We start from the raw sequence: 15,618 nt of genomic DNA, 5'->3' as shown, positions 1-15,618 counted from the left end.
ATATTCATTTATCTGTTATTTATCCATTTATTTATTGATTCATTCATTCATCTTCCTTCCTTCCTCTCTCTCTCTCTCTCTCTCTCTCTCTCTCTCCCTCTCTCTCTCTTTCTCTTTCTTTCTTTCTCTCTGTCTCTCTTCCTTCCTTTTTTATTTCTTCGTTTGTTTATTTGTTGCCAGTGTTTTGTGAATTGCATTGCTTTGTCTTTCAGGTGATCTCTTCAGGGCCCTGGAGTTTCCATTCCTGTATTTTTATAGATTCCACACCAGCTGCTGCGCCAGGTAATCTTCCCACGCCCTGTCCCCTCCATCCCTCTAAAAAAATCCTACTACTACTTTTGCAAGAATTGGCATTTAGATTGCACTATAAATTTGGGAAAACACTTTACATCCATTATCTCATTTGAGCCTCATTTTATAGATGAATAAATGGAATCTTGGAGAAGTTAAGTGATTTGCCCATGGTCCCAAAGCTTTTAAGTATTTGAGGTAGTCTGAATCCCTGGTCTTTCAGACTCTGATCCAGTACTTTATCCACCTATGTTTCCTGGAGTTCACTGGGTAACTCTCTGTTGCAAAAAGCCCATATAGTCTGTTAACTTCATGGGTTGCAGAGATTGTTTTGGGTATGAGGGAGAAGCAAAAATCATTCAGTCATACAACTGCCTTCTATGAAGTTCTTCCTCTGTGATCAGCACTGTGCTATTTGTTTTGGGGTTGAGAGTGCGGAGGAGACAGAAGATGCATCAGACGCAATCATCATTCTCAAAGATTTTACAACCTACTGAATAATACAGAACAACAGACAAATCCAAAAATCATTTATTATTTAACTTCAGAATGAAATCAAAGACTTAGCGTCATAGTTCATAGATCCTTTGTGCTCACCACCCAACACTGACCTTGACTCATGGCATGCTAGAATTACAGAGCTGGAAGTTCCCCTGATTCCACTGCTTCATTTTATAGGTGAGGACATTGAGCCCCAGAGGAGTGAAGGGGCATAGTTAAGGTCATCCAACTGCTTGGTAGTAGGAATTAGAACTAGAATCCAAATTTTCTAGCTTCTAGTTTGTTGTTTTTCAGTTGTGTCTGATTTCTTGACCCCATTTGGGGTTTTCTTGACAAAGATACTGGAGTGGTTTATCATTTCCTTTTCCAGAGAAGGAAACTGAGACAAAGAAGGTTAAGTGACTTGTTGCCCAGAGTCACACAGCTAGTTAAGAATCTAAGGCTGGATTTGAACTCAGGTCTTCCTGACTCCAGACCTGGAGCTCTATCCATTGCACCACCTAGCTGCTTCTAGTGCTTCTAGTTTACCATTTGGCTATTAGATTATAGGATTTAGAACCAGAAGGGACTTTATATATCATCCAGCCTAGAGGCCTGAGGGCTACCCGAGTCTTACCTTACCTATCACAGGTCTTCGGCTGGCCAAACCGGATAAACGTATGAGAGAAGAGACTTTCCGGAGTCGAACAAGGGTTAGGCTTTATTCAGGGTCCTGGTTACATGTGCAGGGGGAGCTCTTCCTTAGGAGGGAGAGAGAAATCTCCCAAGGAGGCAAAGATCTTACAGTAAGAGATTGGAAGCAGAAGTGTAAGTGGGGAGAGAGGGGGAGGGGAGAGCGAAGAGAGGAAAAATGGAGCCTTCTGTCCTGTCAGGGCCCCTCCGCGCTAAGAGCGCCTTCAGGCTTTCCTGACCCTAATTAAGCTCTCCGGCCGTGTAGTTTGCACCTGAATACCGTGCCTGTTAGATAACAATAGGTGTGCCCAGATCCGGGACAGTCTCGAGGGCGGGGATGCTCCTCCCATCACGTTTCTCACGGGAAGAGGCGGAAATACACGAGATAGCTCGGTCTCACTCCTCGATTCCCTGCTGTTTTCTGGGGGGCCTCATAAGAACTCTAAGATTTAGAAGTTCCCACCTTTACCCCCCCGAGACTGTCCACATGGAATTGAGCTTCCATCCCCAACACCATTTGGCTATTAGATTATAGGATTTAGAACCAGAAGGGACTTTATATATCATCTAGTCTAACCCCTTCATTGTAGAGAAGAGGAAGTGGTTTGCCCAAGGTCACGTAGGTAGTAAGTAGCACAGTTAAGATTTGAACTCAGGTTATAGACTTCGTTGGGAACTTTAGAAATCATCAGCTGCAAATTCCTTCATTTTTCAGGTGAGGAAACTGAAACCCAGAGAGGTTAAGGGATTTAAATCCAGGTCCATTGAGTTTCAGTCTAGTGCTCTTTCCAATGCACCTCTGACTATAAATCTGTTTTCTTCTTCCTAATATACTGCCTCTTTCCTTTGCATCATACTTCCTTTAAAGAGGTGTGTGTGTGTGTGTGTGTGTGTGTGTGTGTGTGTGTATCTTATTGTTGGTATACCCTGGGAGGAAACTGTAGTTACTCTTCACCACTTTGGTGGGGAGGAAATCCTGCCCAAAAAAGTCCCAATTAACAATGTCATAGGAAAACATTGGTTTTGGAGACTGAGAACCTGAGTCCCAGGACTAGTCTCAGTCAATTGTTGCCTGTGTAACTTTGAACAAAGCCATTTTCCCATTTCTAGCCTTAATTACATCATCTGTAAAATAATGAGGTTGCCCTCTAAAGCATCTTACTAGCTGTGTGACCCTGGGCAAGTCACTGCACCCTCCTTACCTCAGTTCTTTATCTGTAAAATGAGCTGGAGAAGGAAATGACAAAGTGATCTTGTATCTTTGCCTAGAAAACCCCAAATAGGGTCACACAGAGTCAGACCTGACTAACTCAACAACAGTAGCAAGGTCCTTTCCAGATCTAACTTGTCATGAGCCTAAAAGTTCCTCCTATTTTTTTTAAGCCAACTAGTCATGAATAGCTCCTATATAAAAATGTCATTCAAGCAAAGACTTGAATGTTGAAGTTGTTTTGTGTACTGGAGCCATTACCTCTCTCTAAAACCCTTACTTACAGATTTTTTGAAAACCTGGCTAGAATATCTCTTCTAGCACCTACCAGTTTGGATTATTTCTCATTCAGCTTACTCTGAGCCATGGTTTAAAACATAATTCTTCAGTGCCACACTTGTACGTGTGATTTTGTTTTCCTGGAGGGATTATTATTTGGCAGAATTACTAACAAGGCAAAGAAGGGAATGTCAAGCTGATAATTCATTATTCTGAGCAGAGACCCAATTTGTGGTGCATTAGTGTTGCCTTGCCCTGTGGGATGACATCTTTGCTTTGATTTGGTTCTCTTTAATCTGCTACTCCCAACAACCTGACATAAACTGATGTTTTAAATTTTAACAGGAAGAGAAATCTGTATTCTTCATTTACCCCTGGTGAGAATGCAAAGGTTTTCCTGGTGTCAGAAAAGGATTCCTTTCTCCAAGCCATATCACAGATCTTCTTGATTATAAGATAAATCCTTAGAGAGGATGCATCATATACCACTCATGATTCCATCTCAGGTGAATACCAGAGGTTCGGAGAGGGACCTGAAAATTCCCTTTGCTCTGTCCTCCCATTCTTTAATATCTGCTGCCACTATAAGAGGGAGAAAACTGTAAGGGGAGGGGAATGGTGTTTGTAAACAATGAGTTTGGTGTTGATCCATAAACAATTCAGAAGTACTTCACAGAAGCATTAAATTAACCTGAAGTAGTGAGCATACCTCTATAAATATCTATTTAGAGGTCAGTAGTAGTAGCCTAAGCAGCTAGATGCAGTGTGTAGAGTGCAGAGCCTGGAGTCAGAAAGACTCATCTTCCTGGGTTCAAATCTGACCTCAGATACTTACTAGCTGTGTGCCCCTGTGTAAATTACTTAGTGCTATTTACCTCAGTTTCCTCATTTGTAAAATATGTGAGAGAAGGAAATGGCAAATCTCTCCAGTACGTTTGCCAAGAAAACCCAAAATGGGGTCACAGAGTCAGAAACGACTGAAAACAACCAAACGATAGGGACTCAGACTCTATTTCTGCCTTTCTTTGTATCCTTGGTGTTAACATTGTTCTTGGCAACATATTAGGGGTTTAAAAGTCCTTATTGACTTGAATTCTGTGATTTTAGGCAATCTGTGATCTAAATCTATGATGGAGAAAGTTAAATTAAAAACCACTCCAAGGACTGGAGCTGGGTTATTCCTTACTTTTCTCTCCAAGTCTTCCTTTTATGCATTCTCATGAGGGGATCTGGTTTATCTCAGATTTAACCTTACTGAATTTTCATGATGGAGTAGAAAACGTTTTGAATTAGGAATCCCAAGCCAGGATTCCAGTGCTGGTTCTCTCACTTGTCTCCTCTTTCACTGTGGGGAAGTGATGTCAGGTCTTTTGGACTCCGTTTCCTCATTTCTTCATTTACAATAATTATTATTATTAAGTATTATTAAATACTTTAAAAGTATTTTAAGATTTAAAATTTATGTTGTTTTCTTTTTGAAGCTGGTAATGAAGTAGGTAGTACAAGCATTATTACCTGCTTCTTACAGAGGAGGAAACTGAGGCTCAGAGAGGTCACATCGCTACTGTCACAGCCATCCAGTACCAAGGCCAGTGACCTTCTGTGTCATACTGTCCCTAATCTGTAACATCAGGAAGTTGGCTTTAAATGATTTCTAAGTCTTTTTTCAGCTTTTCTAAAAGTCTGTGATTCATTCCTGTGAACTAAAAGCAAGATAAGGGTAATTACTCTCCTTTAAAAAGAATTGTTATAATAGACTTTATTTTAGCATTCTTTTTTTTTTTTTTAAACAATTGAGTTCCACATTCTCCTCTTCCCACTAGCCTCCCCCCATGCATTGAGAAGGCAAGTAATATGATACCAATTATACTTGTGAAGTCATGCAAAATATTTCCATATTAAAAGCAAGTACTCTCATTCCCATTTTGTAGATGGGGAAACTGAAGAAGGTATCAGCATGGTCAGGGAATTGAATTCTGGGCCACTTGACTTCTAGAACACTGGGTCCTTGTGGAACTGCTCTGCCCTTGTCTTATAAGCAACTGAATGATTTTAGTACTTCCATGACTAGACTCCCCTGACTATAAAACTGATCCCCATAGCCATGTACCAGGCACACTCACTCACAAATGAAAAGAGCCATGCAGCTGGTTCTCAAGGCAGACCTCTGTATATAGCTTCCCCCATTTAGGGATTTACTGGAGAAAGATGTAAATCCATTGTAAGTACAGTTGCTAGGACCTGAAAACAAAAATTTGTTCCCCTTGTCGAGTGGCATGTTCTCAGCATAGTCTTAGATGTGATGATGATGATGATAACTAACATTTCTGTGGGCAGCTAGGTGGCACAGTGGATAGAGCACTGGGCCTGGAGTCAGGAAGACATCTTCCTGAGTTCGAATCTGGCCTTGGACATTTCCTAGCTGTGTGACCCTGGGCCTTCATGTCTGCCTCAGTTTCCTCATCTGTAAAATGAGATCGAGGAGGAACTGGCAAATCACTCCAATATCTCTGCCAAGAAAACCCCAAATGGGGTCATGAAGAGTTAGAGAAAACTGAACAGCAACAAATAGTAGACTGTAGGCCCCTGGCTGTGGAGGCAGAAACAAACAACCTTTCCCTCAAGTACCTTACATTCCTCTTTAATCCTTTTGCCATACATTTGGCCTCCATGTTACTATTCAGGCAGACTGAGCCATTTGACATCTGCCATGTAGACCCTTTCTTTGTGCTTCATTCTCCTTATGCCTAGAATATCCTTCTTCACTCAAGACCCTTCGTGTCAAACTCTTCCCACCATTTGTGTTGTTACCAGCCTTTTAAAGTCCAGCTCAAATATTATTCCCTCTTTCATGCAGCCTTTTTCAGATATACCCGTTGGTCATGACCTTTTCTCTCCTTTAATGAGATTATTGCATGTTAATTATTTATGTCAGAGACAACAAGCTGTGTATAACATGAATAGAGAGCCAGATTCTTCAGAGTCAGGAAGAAAAGCTGGGTTGAAATCCCTCCTGTGATACATAGCATCTGGGTGACCCTGGGCAAATTGCTTAACATCTCTTGCCTCAAGGAACTCTCTAAAACTAGGTACCAATTTATATTGTCAGAAGTACCTTCCTAGTACAGGGGAAAAAGACCCTAGATTTGGAGAGTACCTGGGTTTAAATCTTACCTTTGTCACTTAATGCCAATGTGATCCTGAATAAATCATTTCCCTTTTCTAAAGTTCAGGTTCTGGAAAGTGAAATCCATTCTAGCTCTAAATTTTTATTCCTGCATGTTCTCAATAGTAGTTCCTTTATTAATGAACCTGAAGATCCAAACCCCTTTCTCATAGTTAGATGTATGTCACATTACTCTGTACGCTCCAAATCGAGGTGGGACTCTGTCTTATCTAAATTTTATATTTCCTCCAATGCCTAACGTGGTGCCTTGCACACAGTAGTTGCTAAACATTGCTTGAATTGAATTGAATAATTATAATGACATTGGAAAACAAAGTGTAGATAAAAGTTATTTCCATGAAATCTTAGCAAATATAAGAGAAATCTAAAATATTATAAGAGACCCAACTGCCTTGAAGAATGCTGGTTTCATTAATAAAGCATTTTTTCTCTTTTCCCCAACCAGTGGATTCTTAGGATTCTTTTTGATGTTAAGTTCAGTGAAGCTAAAAAACAGCATGGCTGCAGCACAGCACACAGCCTGGATTTTCTTTGCCAAGGTAAGAGAGAGGGAAAGGGTGCCAGTATCTAATTGATTACACAGTGCCTGGCCCATGGCAAATGATTATTAATGTTTGTTGCCATTAGCCATCTCAGGAACTTCTGGGTCTTCATGTTGTCCCATTGTCTCTACTGGTCTAATCTTCCTGAGAGTGTGCAAACACAAAGAGATAGCGTCAACTCACTGTCTGTGAACCCAGCCCTGCAGTTCTGGTTCATATAGAACTCAAAGGTGTTTAACTCATCTTTTATTATCATTATCTAAAGAATCCTTGTTCCATTGCAGGGAAGTATGCCAAGGACAGATATTATTCTTAACTTCCATGGTAGGATTATAAAGGAGTCACCAATCTTACCTAATCTCATTAAGTGGACTCAAGAAGTCTTTGGTAATTGGAGAAGGACAAGGTTATAGAACATTTAAAAAATAGCCTGACTGGAGAGCTAAATCAAAGGCTCTAGATTAATGTTAGGAAGGGACTATAAAAACTGTTTCTAAAGTCCATAATTAAAGAATCAAGATAAGGAGAGGCAAGTAGAGAAAAGTACCATGTAGCAGAAAGGGCACTGGGTATGGAGCCAGAGGATCCGAGTTTGAAGTCCAGCCCTATCCACTAACTTTATGATCTTAGGTAGATCTCTTAACCTCTGGCCTTCAGGCTCTAATTTTTTTGATGAAGGAGTTGGGTGCCTCCCAGCTCTAAATCATATGTTGTAAAGTTGTTTTTTTAATCATGTCTGAGTCTTCATGAACCCATTTGGGGTTTTCTTGGCAAAAACATTGGAGCAATTTACCATTTCCTTCTCCAGCTCATTTTTTACAGATGAGGAAACTGAGGCAAATAGAGTTAAGTGATTTGCCCAGAGTTACACAGCTGATAAGTGTCTGAGGCCAGATTTGAATTCAGAAAGATGAGTGTCCCTGACTCCAGGCCTGGCACTCTATCCATTGCACCATCTAGCTGCCTTAAATCATATACAAAAGGAAATGCCATGTCACACAAAGTAGAGAGAACATCTTTGGAATTTACTTCCTCAATCCAAGATTGTTACATATTTTCCCCCAAAGAATATGCCATTCCTCTTCTCTTTGTTCCTTTGAATGGAGACTCTCCAGGGATATTTTTGATTCTAGTTCTTCACCTTTTAATGATGTTGCTCCAATGACAACACAGGCCAAAGTCATAGTTATTAAATCTTATGTTTCATGATTAGGAAGGACAGTTTTTCTTATACATGAAGCTTTGTTTAGTAAGACAAATACTCTTAAGAATCTTTGTTCTCCCTTATTAAATTCTGGAATGGAATTACTGAAGGAAGTCTGAGAGTCTCTTCTTCCATAACTAATTACACATAGTGTGGATTTTTAATTGGCTGGGTTGTTTGGGTTGTGTTTCTTCCTGGAAAGAGGGGGATGGTCTAGGGCTAGGCAAACAAGTAAGCCACTCCTCAGCTTTAGTATTATATGAATTTGGCTTTTATGCGACATCAAAGTGAGGAAGAATTAAGAAGCCTCTTGATGTGGATGAAAAAGGAGAGTGTAAAAACTGGCTTGAAGCTTAACATCAAAAAACCCAATATCGTGACAATTGACCCCATCAATTCCTGGCAGATAGAGGGAGAAGTGGGATCAGTGTCAGAGTTTATATTCTTGGGCTCAAAGATCACTGCAGATGGCATCTGTGGCCATGAAATTACAAGACACTTGCTCCTGGGAGGAAAGCTCTGGCAAATCTAGACAGCATACTAAAAAGTAGAGGCATTACCTTGCCAAAAGGTCTGTTGTCAAAGCTATGGTTTTTCCAGCAGTGATGTATGGCTGAGAGTTGGGCTATGAGGAAAACTGAGTGCCTCAAAGTTGACCCTTTTGAATTGTGATGCTGGAGAAGACTTTTGAAGAGTCCCTTGGACAGCAAGGAGATCAAATCAGTCACTAGTTAAAGAAATTAATTCAGACTACTCATTGGAAGGTCCAATACTGAAAAGGAAGCTTAAATACTTTGGCCACATAATGAAATGACAGGACTCACTGGAAAAGACCCTGATGTTGAAGGCAAAAGGAAAAGGGGACAGTGGAGGATGAGAAGGGTAGATGGTCTCATGGAAACAATGAACATGAACTTGGACATATGTCAAGAGATAGTAGAAGATAGAAGGACCCCCGTGTGCTGTGGTCATGAAGAGTCAGGCATAACTGAATGACTAACAGCAGCGCTACGTTAAAACTCTACTTGGTAGAATATATGTCAGACCCTTTCTGGCACAATATACATTTTTCTTGTGGGGCGATCTGCTTTTGTTCTTAACCTGGTAAATATTGACAAACACAAGCATTTCCACCTACAAAGAAAAATAGAAAAAGAGGACTGCAATATAAAACATGACGTCTCCCTTATTATATACTAGTAATTCTCTTCCAAGTTATATAATAAATTTCACCTTAGTTTCAAAGCTGTTCTAAATGTTTCCTTCTTAAACTTCTGTTCCCTTCTGTTTGCTTAAAACACTACAATTACTCACTTTCTTTTCCTTTTTGAGGGGCATCAGTATTATTATCATTTGCCCTGTCCATCTCCAACCTTATATCCCCAGTAAAAAACAAAACAAAAAAAACATCAAAAAAACCCACAACTTTTTTTTAAAAACAAAGCATAATTAAGTAAAACAAAACAAATCTATGCATTATTTATTCATTCAGTCATGTCTGACTTTCAGTGACCCTGTGGACCATAGCATACCAGGCCCTTCTATTCTCCACTATCTCCTTAAGTTTGTCCAAGCTCGTGTTCATTGCTTCCATGACTCTGTTTGTCCATCTCATCCTCTTTGTCCCTCTTTCCTCTTGCTGTCAGTCTATCCCAATGAATCCAGTGATTGGCTCATTGGCCATGTCTAAACATGTATGTTAATTTACACTTTGAGTTAACTTACACCTTGAGTCTTTTACATCTTTGTTAGTCATTGTGGATTATGCTTCATCATTGGTTCTCTGGATGCTTTACTGGTCATTACATTGATTAGAGTTTTTAAATTTTTCTTTCTTTTATAATGTTGATAGCGTATTAATTATTCTGCATCAGTTCATATAAATTTTTCTGAGTTTCTCTGAATCAATTTCCTTTACCATTTCTTATGGCACAGTAATATTCAGTTTCATATATCATAATTTGTCTACCTATTCCCCATTTGATGGGTGCCAACTTTGTTAGTGGTATAACTGGGTCATGCTGTTGGCACCTCTTTCCTCCCAAATACTCTTTCTAGGTACAATAAGTATAATCTTTCTAGATATAACTCTCTGGTTTATTGTAATACTACTCTGTCTTGGATCTTCTATGTTCTATGACTATTTCTTCTTAATTTTCCTTTGATGTGTCTTCATCCATTTCATGTCTCCTAAGTATGTATATACCCCAAGGCCTTGTCCTTGGCCTTTGTCTATTCTCTTTGTTAACTCGCTTGATTACTTTATCGACTCCTATGGGTTTAATTGTGTCTATGTGAATGACTACCAGATGGATATAGCTTATAGTATGTCTTCTGAGCTCCAGTCCCAGATCATGAATTATATTTTAGGCATTTTATTGTCCTTTAGGCATCTTAACATATCAAAAACAGACCTTGTTGTTTTCCCCACATCCCATAAAAACTTGCCCTCTTCCAAACTTTCTAATTTCTGTCAGGGGCACCAATGCCCTTCCAAGCACTCAGATTTATAACCTAGGTGTCATCCTCAATTCATCCCTCTTACCCACTTTTCTTTAAACTCTCCCTGTCTGCTGGCTGCTTTGCTATTGCTCACAAACATGCCTATGTCTCCCCCATCCTCATGAAGCCTTATTTGATCCTTCGATCCCTTCTGTCATTCTCTATCTCTTCTGCCCTTTGCGAATAAGCTCCTTGGGTAAGCCTTCTGTATGTAACATGTATAATACAATGCCTCCACTTCCTCTCCTCTCACTTTCTTCTTAACTCCCTAGAGTATGACTTCCTATCTCATCATTCAACCCCAATTGCTGTCTCCAAAGTTACCAGAATCTCGTAGTTGCCAAATCCAGTGACCTTTTCTCTGTCCTCATTCTCCTTGATCTCTCTTCAGCTTTTGCCCCAATACTCTCTTCTCTCTAGGTTTTTGGGATGTCCCTCTGTTTTGGTTCTAGCTGTCTGATCACTCCTTTGCAGTCTCTTTTGCTGTACCTTAATCCAGATCCTTTTTGTTTTTTATGCTACTTCACTTGGTGATCTCATTTGCTGCCATGGACTTAATGATTGTCTTTATGCTGATGATTCTCGAGTCTGTTTGTCTAACCCCAACTTCTCCGATGACCTCTGTCTTGCATCTCCAGATACCTTTCAGATATCTGAAACTGGATGTTCTGTAGACAGATATCTTCAATTCAACATATCCAAAACTGAATCCAAAAATAATCCAAAACTAATTATGTATCTCTTCCAAATTCTTACCCCTTCCATGCTTCTGTTATTACTTTTGAGGGTACTAATCTCTCAGCACCCCTATACTCAAACCTTGGTGTCATCCTGACTCCTTAATATCTCTCACCTTTCCTCCCTCTTATCCAATCTATTGCCAGCACCTGTTGATTTCACTTCTGCAGTAGCTTCTTTCTTCTCATACTACCACCAGGCTCTCAGGGTCCCCCATTGCATCTTGGGCTGTCTCCAGTTATCCTAATGATAATGAGTCACTGGACTCAAGATAGCTGTGGAGGAGAAAGTGAGGCTGGTGACCTTGCACAGCCCTTGCTCACTCACATTAAAGTCAACTATAAGTCATGTCATTGTTTCCCTGATGTCATGGTCCTCTTCAAAATGAAGGACAAACACAACCACCAGGCCCTAATTATTTCACACTTGGACTATTGAAATAACCTCCTGGTTGTTCTGTCGGCCACAGTTCTCTCCCTGATCCAGGTCATCCTCCATTTAGCCCCTAAAGTCATTTTCCTAAATCACTGATGTGACTGTGTCACCTACTGCTAAGTAAACTCAGGTGGTTTCCTGTCACTTTGAGAATCAAATACAGAATCCTCTGGAGTTCAAAGCCTTTGGGAGCCAAGCCCCTCCCCCGTTTCCAGTCTTCTTACCCCTGAAGCACCTCCCCCCACGTTCTTCAGTCTAGAGACACTGCCCTCCTGCCTATTCCAGGAACAAGATACTCCATCTCCTGACTCTGGGCATTTTTTTCTGGCTGTATCCCATGCCTGGAATGCTCTCCTTCCTCATCTCTGTTTCCTGATTTCCTTCAAGTTCCAGTGAAAGTTCTTCTTCTTAATTCTTTCTTAATTCTCATGCCTTCCTTCTGTTTTTGTTGTTCAGTCATCTCCAACTCTTCATGACCCTGTTTGGGGTTTTCTTGGCAAAGACACTGGAATGGTTTGCCATTTCCTTCTCCAGCCCATTTTACAGATGAGGAAACTGAGGCAAACAGGGTTAAGTGACTTCACAGGGTGACATGGCTAGTAAGTGTCTGAGGCCAGATTTGGACTCAGAAAGATGAGTCTTCCTGGCTTCAGGCCCTCTATCCACGGCATCATTTAGCCGCCTTTTTCCTTTTATTAGTTATTTCCCATTTATTCTATATATTATCTCCCCCATTAGATTATAAGCTCCTTGAGGTCAGGGAATGTCTTTTGTCCCCTTTTGTATCCCCAGGATTTAGCAAGTGCCAGTATATAGTAGGTGCTAAATGTTTACCGATTGATTAATTATCAGAATAGTACATGAATAAGAGTAGGGAGTGGGCCCAGGATGTCATTAATACATAGAACTCCTCAGTGAGGAAACTGTACCAGTACAGGTTCAACACCTTCTCGACAACTCAAAGTCTTAGAGAGTTTCCTATATCATTTATGTGTTTGTCCTTCATTGCTGAAGAAGACTATGCCATCAGAGAAATGATTACATGACTTGCACTTGACTTTGTTTTGAGTGAGGGAGGGCTGTGCAGGTCACCAGCCTCACTTCTCCTCCAGAGCCGTCTGAATCCAGTGGCCAGATATTCATCAGGATGACTGTAGATGACCCAGGATGAGGCAGTTGGGGTTAAGTGACTTGCTCAAGGTCACACAGCTAGTGAGTGTCAAGTGTCTGAGGTGAGATCTGAACTCAGATCCTCCTGACTCCTGCACTGGTGCTCTGGTGTCCACTGCACCACCTAGCTGTCCACCCTATATCATTTATAATTAAGGAAATACACGTACATAGGGAAACGTGCAAACTTTTTTCACTTATGGAGTGTGTGATCAAAAGAGCTTTCCAGTGTTCTAGAGAATAAGCTTTCCCCTCATTTCAAGCTTGCAAACCAATGTCATTCATACAGCGGTTTCAGCACCCAAGGAATAATAATAGCTAGCATTTATTTAATCCAGGGATGGGCGACCTGCGGCCTCAAGGCCATATGTGGCCCTCTCAGTCCTCAAGTTCACCCCTTTGATTGAATCCAGACTTCACAGAACAAATCCTTTTACTAAGGACTAGTCCTTGAAAGTTTTCAAACTGTTTAAACCTATGTTATTTCATTTGAACATCACAGCAACCCTTGGAGACAGGTGTTATTATCCTTGCTTTACAGATGAGGAAACTGAGGCTCATAGAGGTGACTTACTGAAGGTGACAGAGGTCATCAATGTCAGAGGAAAGATTTGAGCTGACTCTAACTCCGACACTCTATTCACTGTGCCATATAGCCATCCATCACTGAACCTCAGTTTCCTCATCTTGAAAATAAGGAGGTTGGATAGGTGGAGAACCTGTGGACTTAAAGTCACATGGAACTTTCTGGGTCCTTGGGGGGCAGCCTTTTGACTGAGTACAAGTTGGACAGAACAAATCCCTTTATTTAGGGGATTTATTCTGTGAAGTTTGGTTTCAGTCAAAGGGCCGCACTTGAGGACCTAGAGGGCCACATGGGGCCTTGAGGCTGAAGGTTCCCTGCCCCTGGATGATCTCCATGGTCTCTTACAGATTGACAGATCTGTCAGTCCTGCTTTGGGTCAAAAAAGGGGCTGATACTCCACTGTGTATAATTATTCTCTTTTCTTGAAAAATTCTCCAAGAGAATCAATTAGGATGTTTACACACTTAAATATTTTCTTGATATCCAGCCCTACAAACTGTTTCCAGGTATGGGCAAATGCCAGCCCAGGAAATACAACTGTAGATCTCCACGGTCTTAGGATAACATTATCAAGGGTTTGATTTCCCTCATATTTGTAAGGTTAATCCTAGAGACGGAAAGAAGGGAGGGAGACTTCAGATCAAAATCACAGAATATATAGAAGAAACATGACAAAAGAGGGAAATGTGGTCCAAGTTATAGAGGTTATTATGCTCTGGTGAGGCTCTCCAGCTGATTTAAATTCTCACATGAGCATTTTTCCTGGATTGAGTAGTGCCTGGTGTCATCGTCCTGAACATCAGACTGACCAGGGTTCTCAGCAGCAGGCGGAAAGAAGCGGCAGCTGAGGCCGGAGTGTGTTTGTGTTGAGAGAGAGCCAGTGGAGGAGAATGAACAGTCTTCAGGCAGGCAACAACCTGGGCCCTTGGGGAAGTTCAGAGAATCTAGAATATGTTTTCCATTTGGTTGCTTTGTGTCTGTGTAACTAATGAGCAAATGCTGTGCAGGCTACTATCATCTTGTGCCTTGGGAGGAGGCAGCAGCAGGCCCTGAAGCCAACATCTGAAGTCTGTGAATCGTGCCAAGGTCTTTGGAGACTCAGCCTTCCTTCGGCAGATTGCAGAATGTGTTTCTTGATTTGCTTGTTTAGGTTTTTGTTTGTTTTTTGGAGGGGAAAGGGATCGTTAGAACCTCACCTGTAATGTTTTATTCAACTCTCAATTTGGCTAAAGTACCTCTGCACTGAAGGAGATTTTAAGATTCACAGAATTCTTGATGGTGTTGACAGTTGTGGTGTTTGAAATATTTTATTTCTGTGGACAAACTCTTTCCCTGAGAATCCCTCTTTGTTCAGATAGGATCAGTCCATGAGTATTTGCCAAGCTCTCCAAATGCCCAGCTGCTAAGAGTATTTCAGAATTAGTTTATTTAGTAATAATAATAGCTAGCATTTATATGACACTCAAAGTACTTTCTAGATATTCTTTCATTTTATAAGTTGTGGAGCCTGCATTCTTGGAAAAAAGGAAGGAAAAAAACGTTTTGTTAAGTACTTACTATGTACCAGTCACTGTGCTAGGCACAAAACAACTATTATCTCATTTGATCCCTACAATAACCCTGGGAGGTAGGCACTATTATTGTCACCACTTTACAAATGAGAAAACTGAGGCAACCAGAGGTTAAGTGTAGGGTTATATGGCAGGGGAGTTAGGTGGTGCAGTAAACAGAGAAGAACTGAGTTCAAGTGCAGCCTTAGATACTAGCTGTGTAGTCCTAGGCAAGTCACTTCTGTCTCCCTCAGTATCCACAACTATTAAATGGGGATAATAATAGCACCTAACTCCCAGGGTTGTTTTGGGTGATAAATGAGATAATATCTGTAAAAAGTAAAATGTACTTAGTATAGTACCTGATATATGGTAGGTGCTATATAAATGCTATTCTCTTCCCCTTCTCCTTTGATTGTGGGCCTATATATTTTGCGTTTTGGAATACTGTATTTTACTATTTGCAAGTCACTTAACCTTGTTTGCATCAGTTTCCTCATCTGTAAAATGAGCTAAAGAAGGAAATAGCAAACCACTCCAGTATTTTTGCCAAGAAAACCCCAAATAGGATTGTATATGACTGAACAACAACAATTAATTCTATTATTGTGTCATAAGAAATGATAACAGGGATAGTTTCAGAAAAATCTTGGAACACCTGTATGAACCATTTCAAAATGAACTGAGCAGAACTAGGAGTTCAAAGTACACAGTAACAATATTGTTAATATAATCAACTATGAAAGTCTTA

The 15,618-nt window shown here is 40.6% G+C and overlaps 1 protein-coding gene across 1 annotated transcript in view; it reads left to right on the top strand.

Moving 5' to 3' along the window:
* TMEM241 (transmembrane protein 241) overlaps nt 1-15,618 on the top strand; it is a 208,670-nt gene that overhangs the window by 92,546 nt on the left and 100,506 nt on the right. The window contains exons 14-15 of the mRNA XM_072604385.1: nt 213-282; nt 6,586-6,679. Of these exons, the coding sequence (XP_072460486.1) occupies nt 213-282; nt 6,586-6,679 (164 nt within the window). The remainder of the gene's footprint in view (nt 1-212; nt 283-6,585; nt 6,680-15,618) is intronic.

This window comes from Notamacropus eugenii, chromosome 4 (genome assembly GCF_028372415.1).
Source record: "Notamacropus eugenii isolate mMacEug1 chromosome 4, mMacEug1.pri_v2, whole genome shotgun sequence".
Classification (NCBI taxonomy): Eukaryota; Metazoa; Chordata; class Mammalia; order Diprotodontia; family Macropodidae; genus Notamacropus; species Notamacropus eugenii.
The sequence above is the reverse complement of the archived record's forward strand: the minus strand, read 5'-3'. Positions and strand labels throughout refer to the sequence as shown.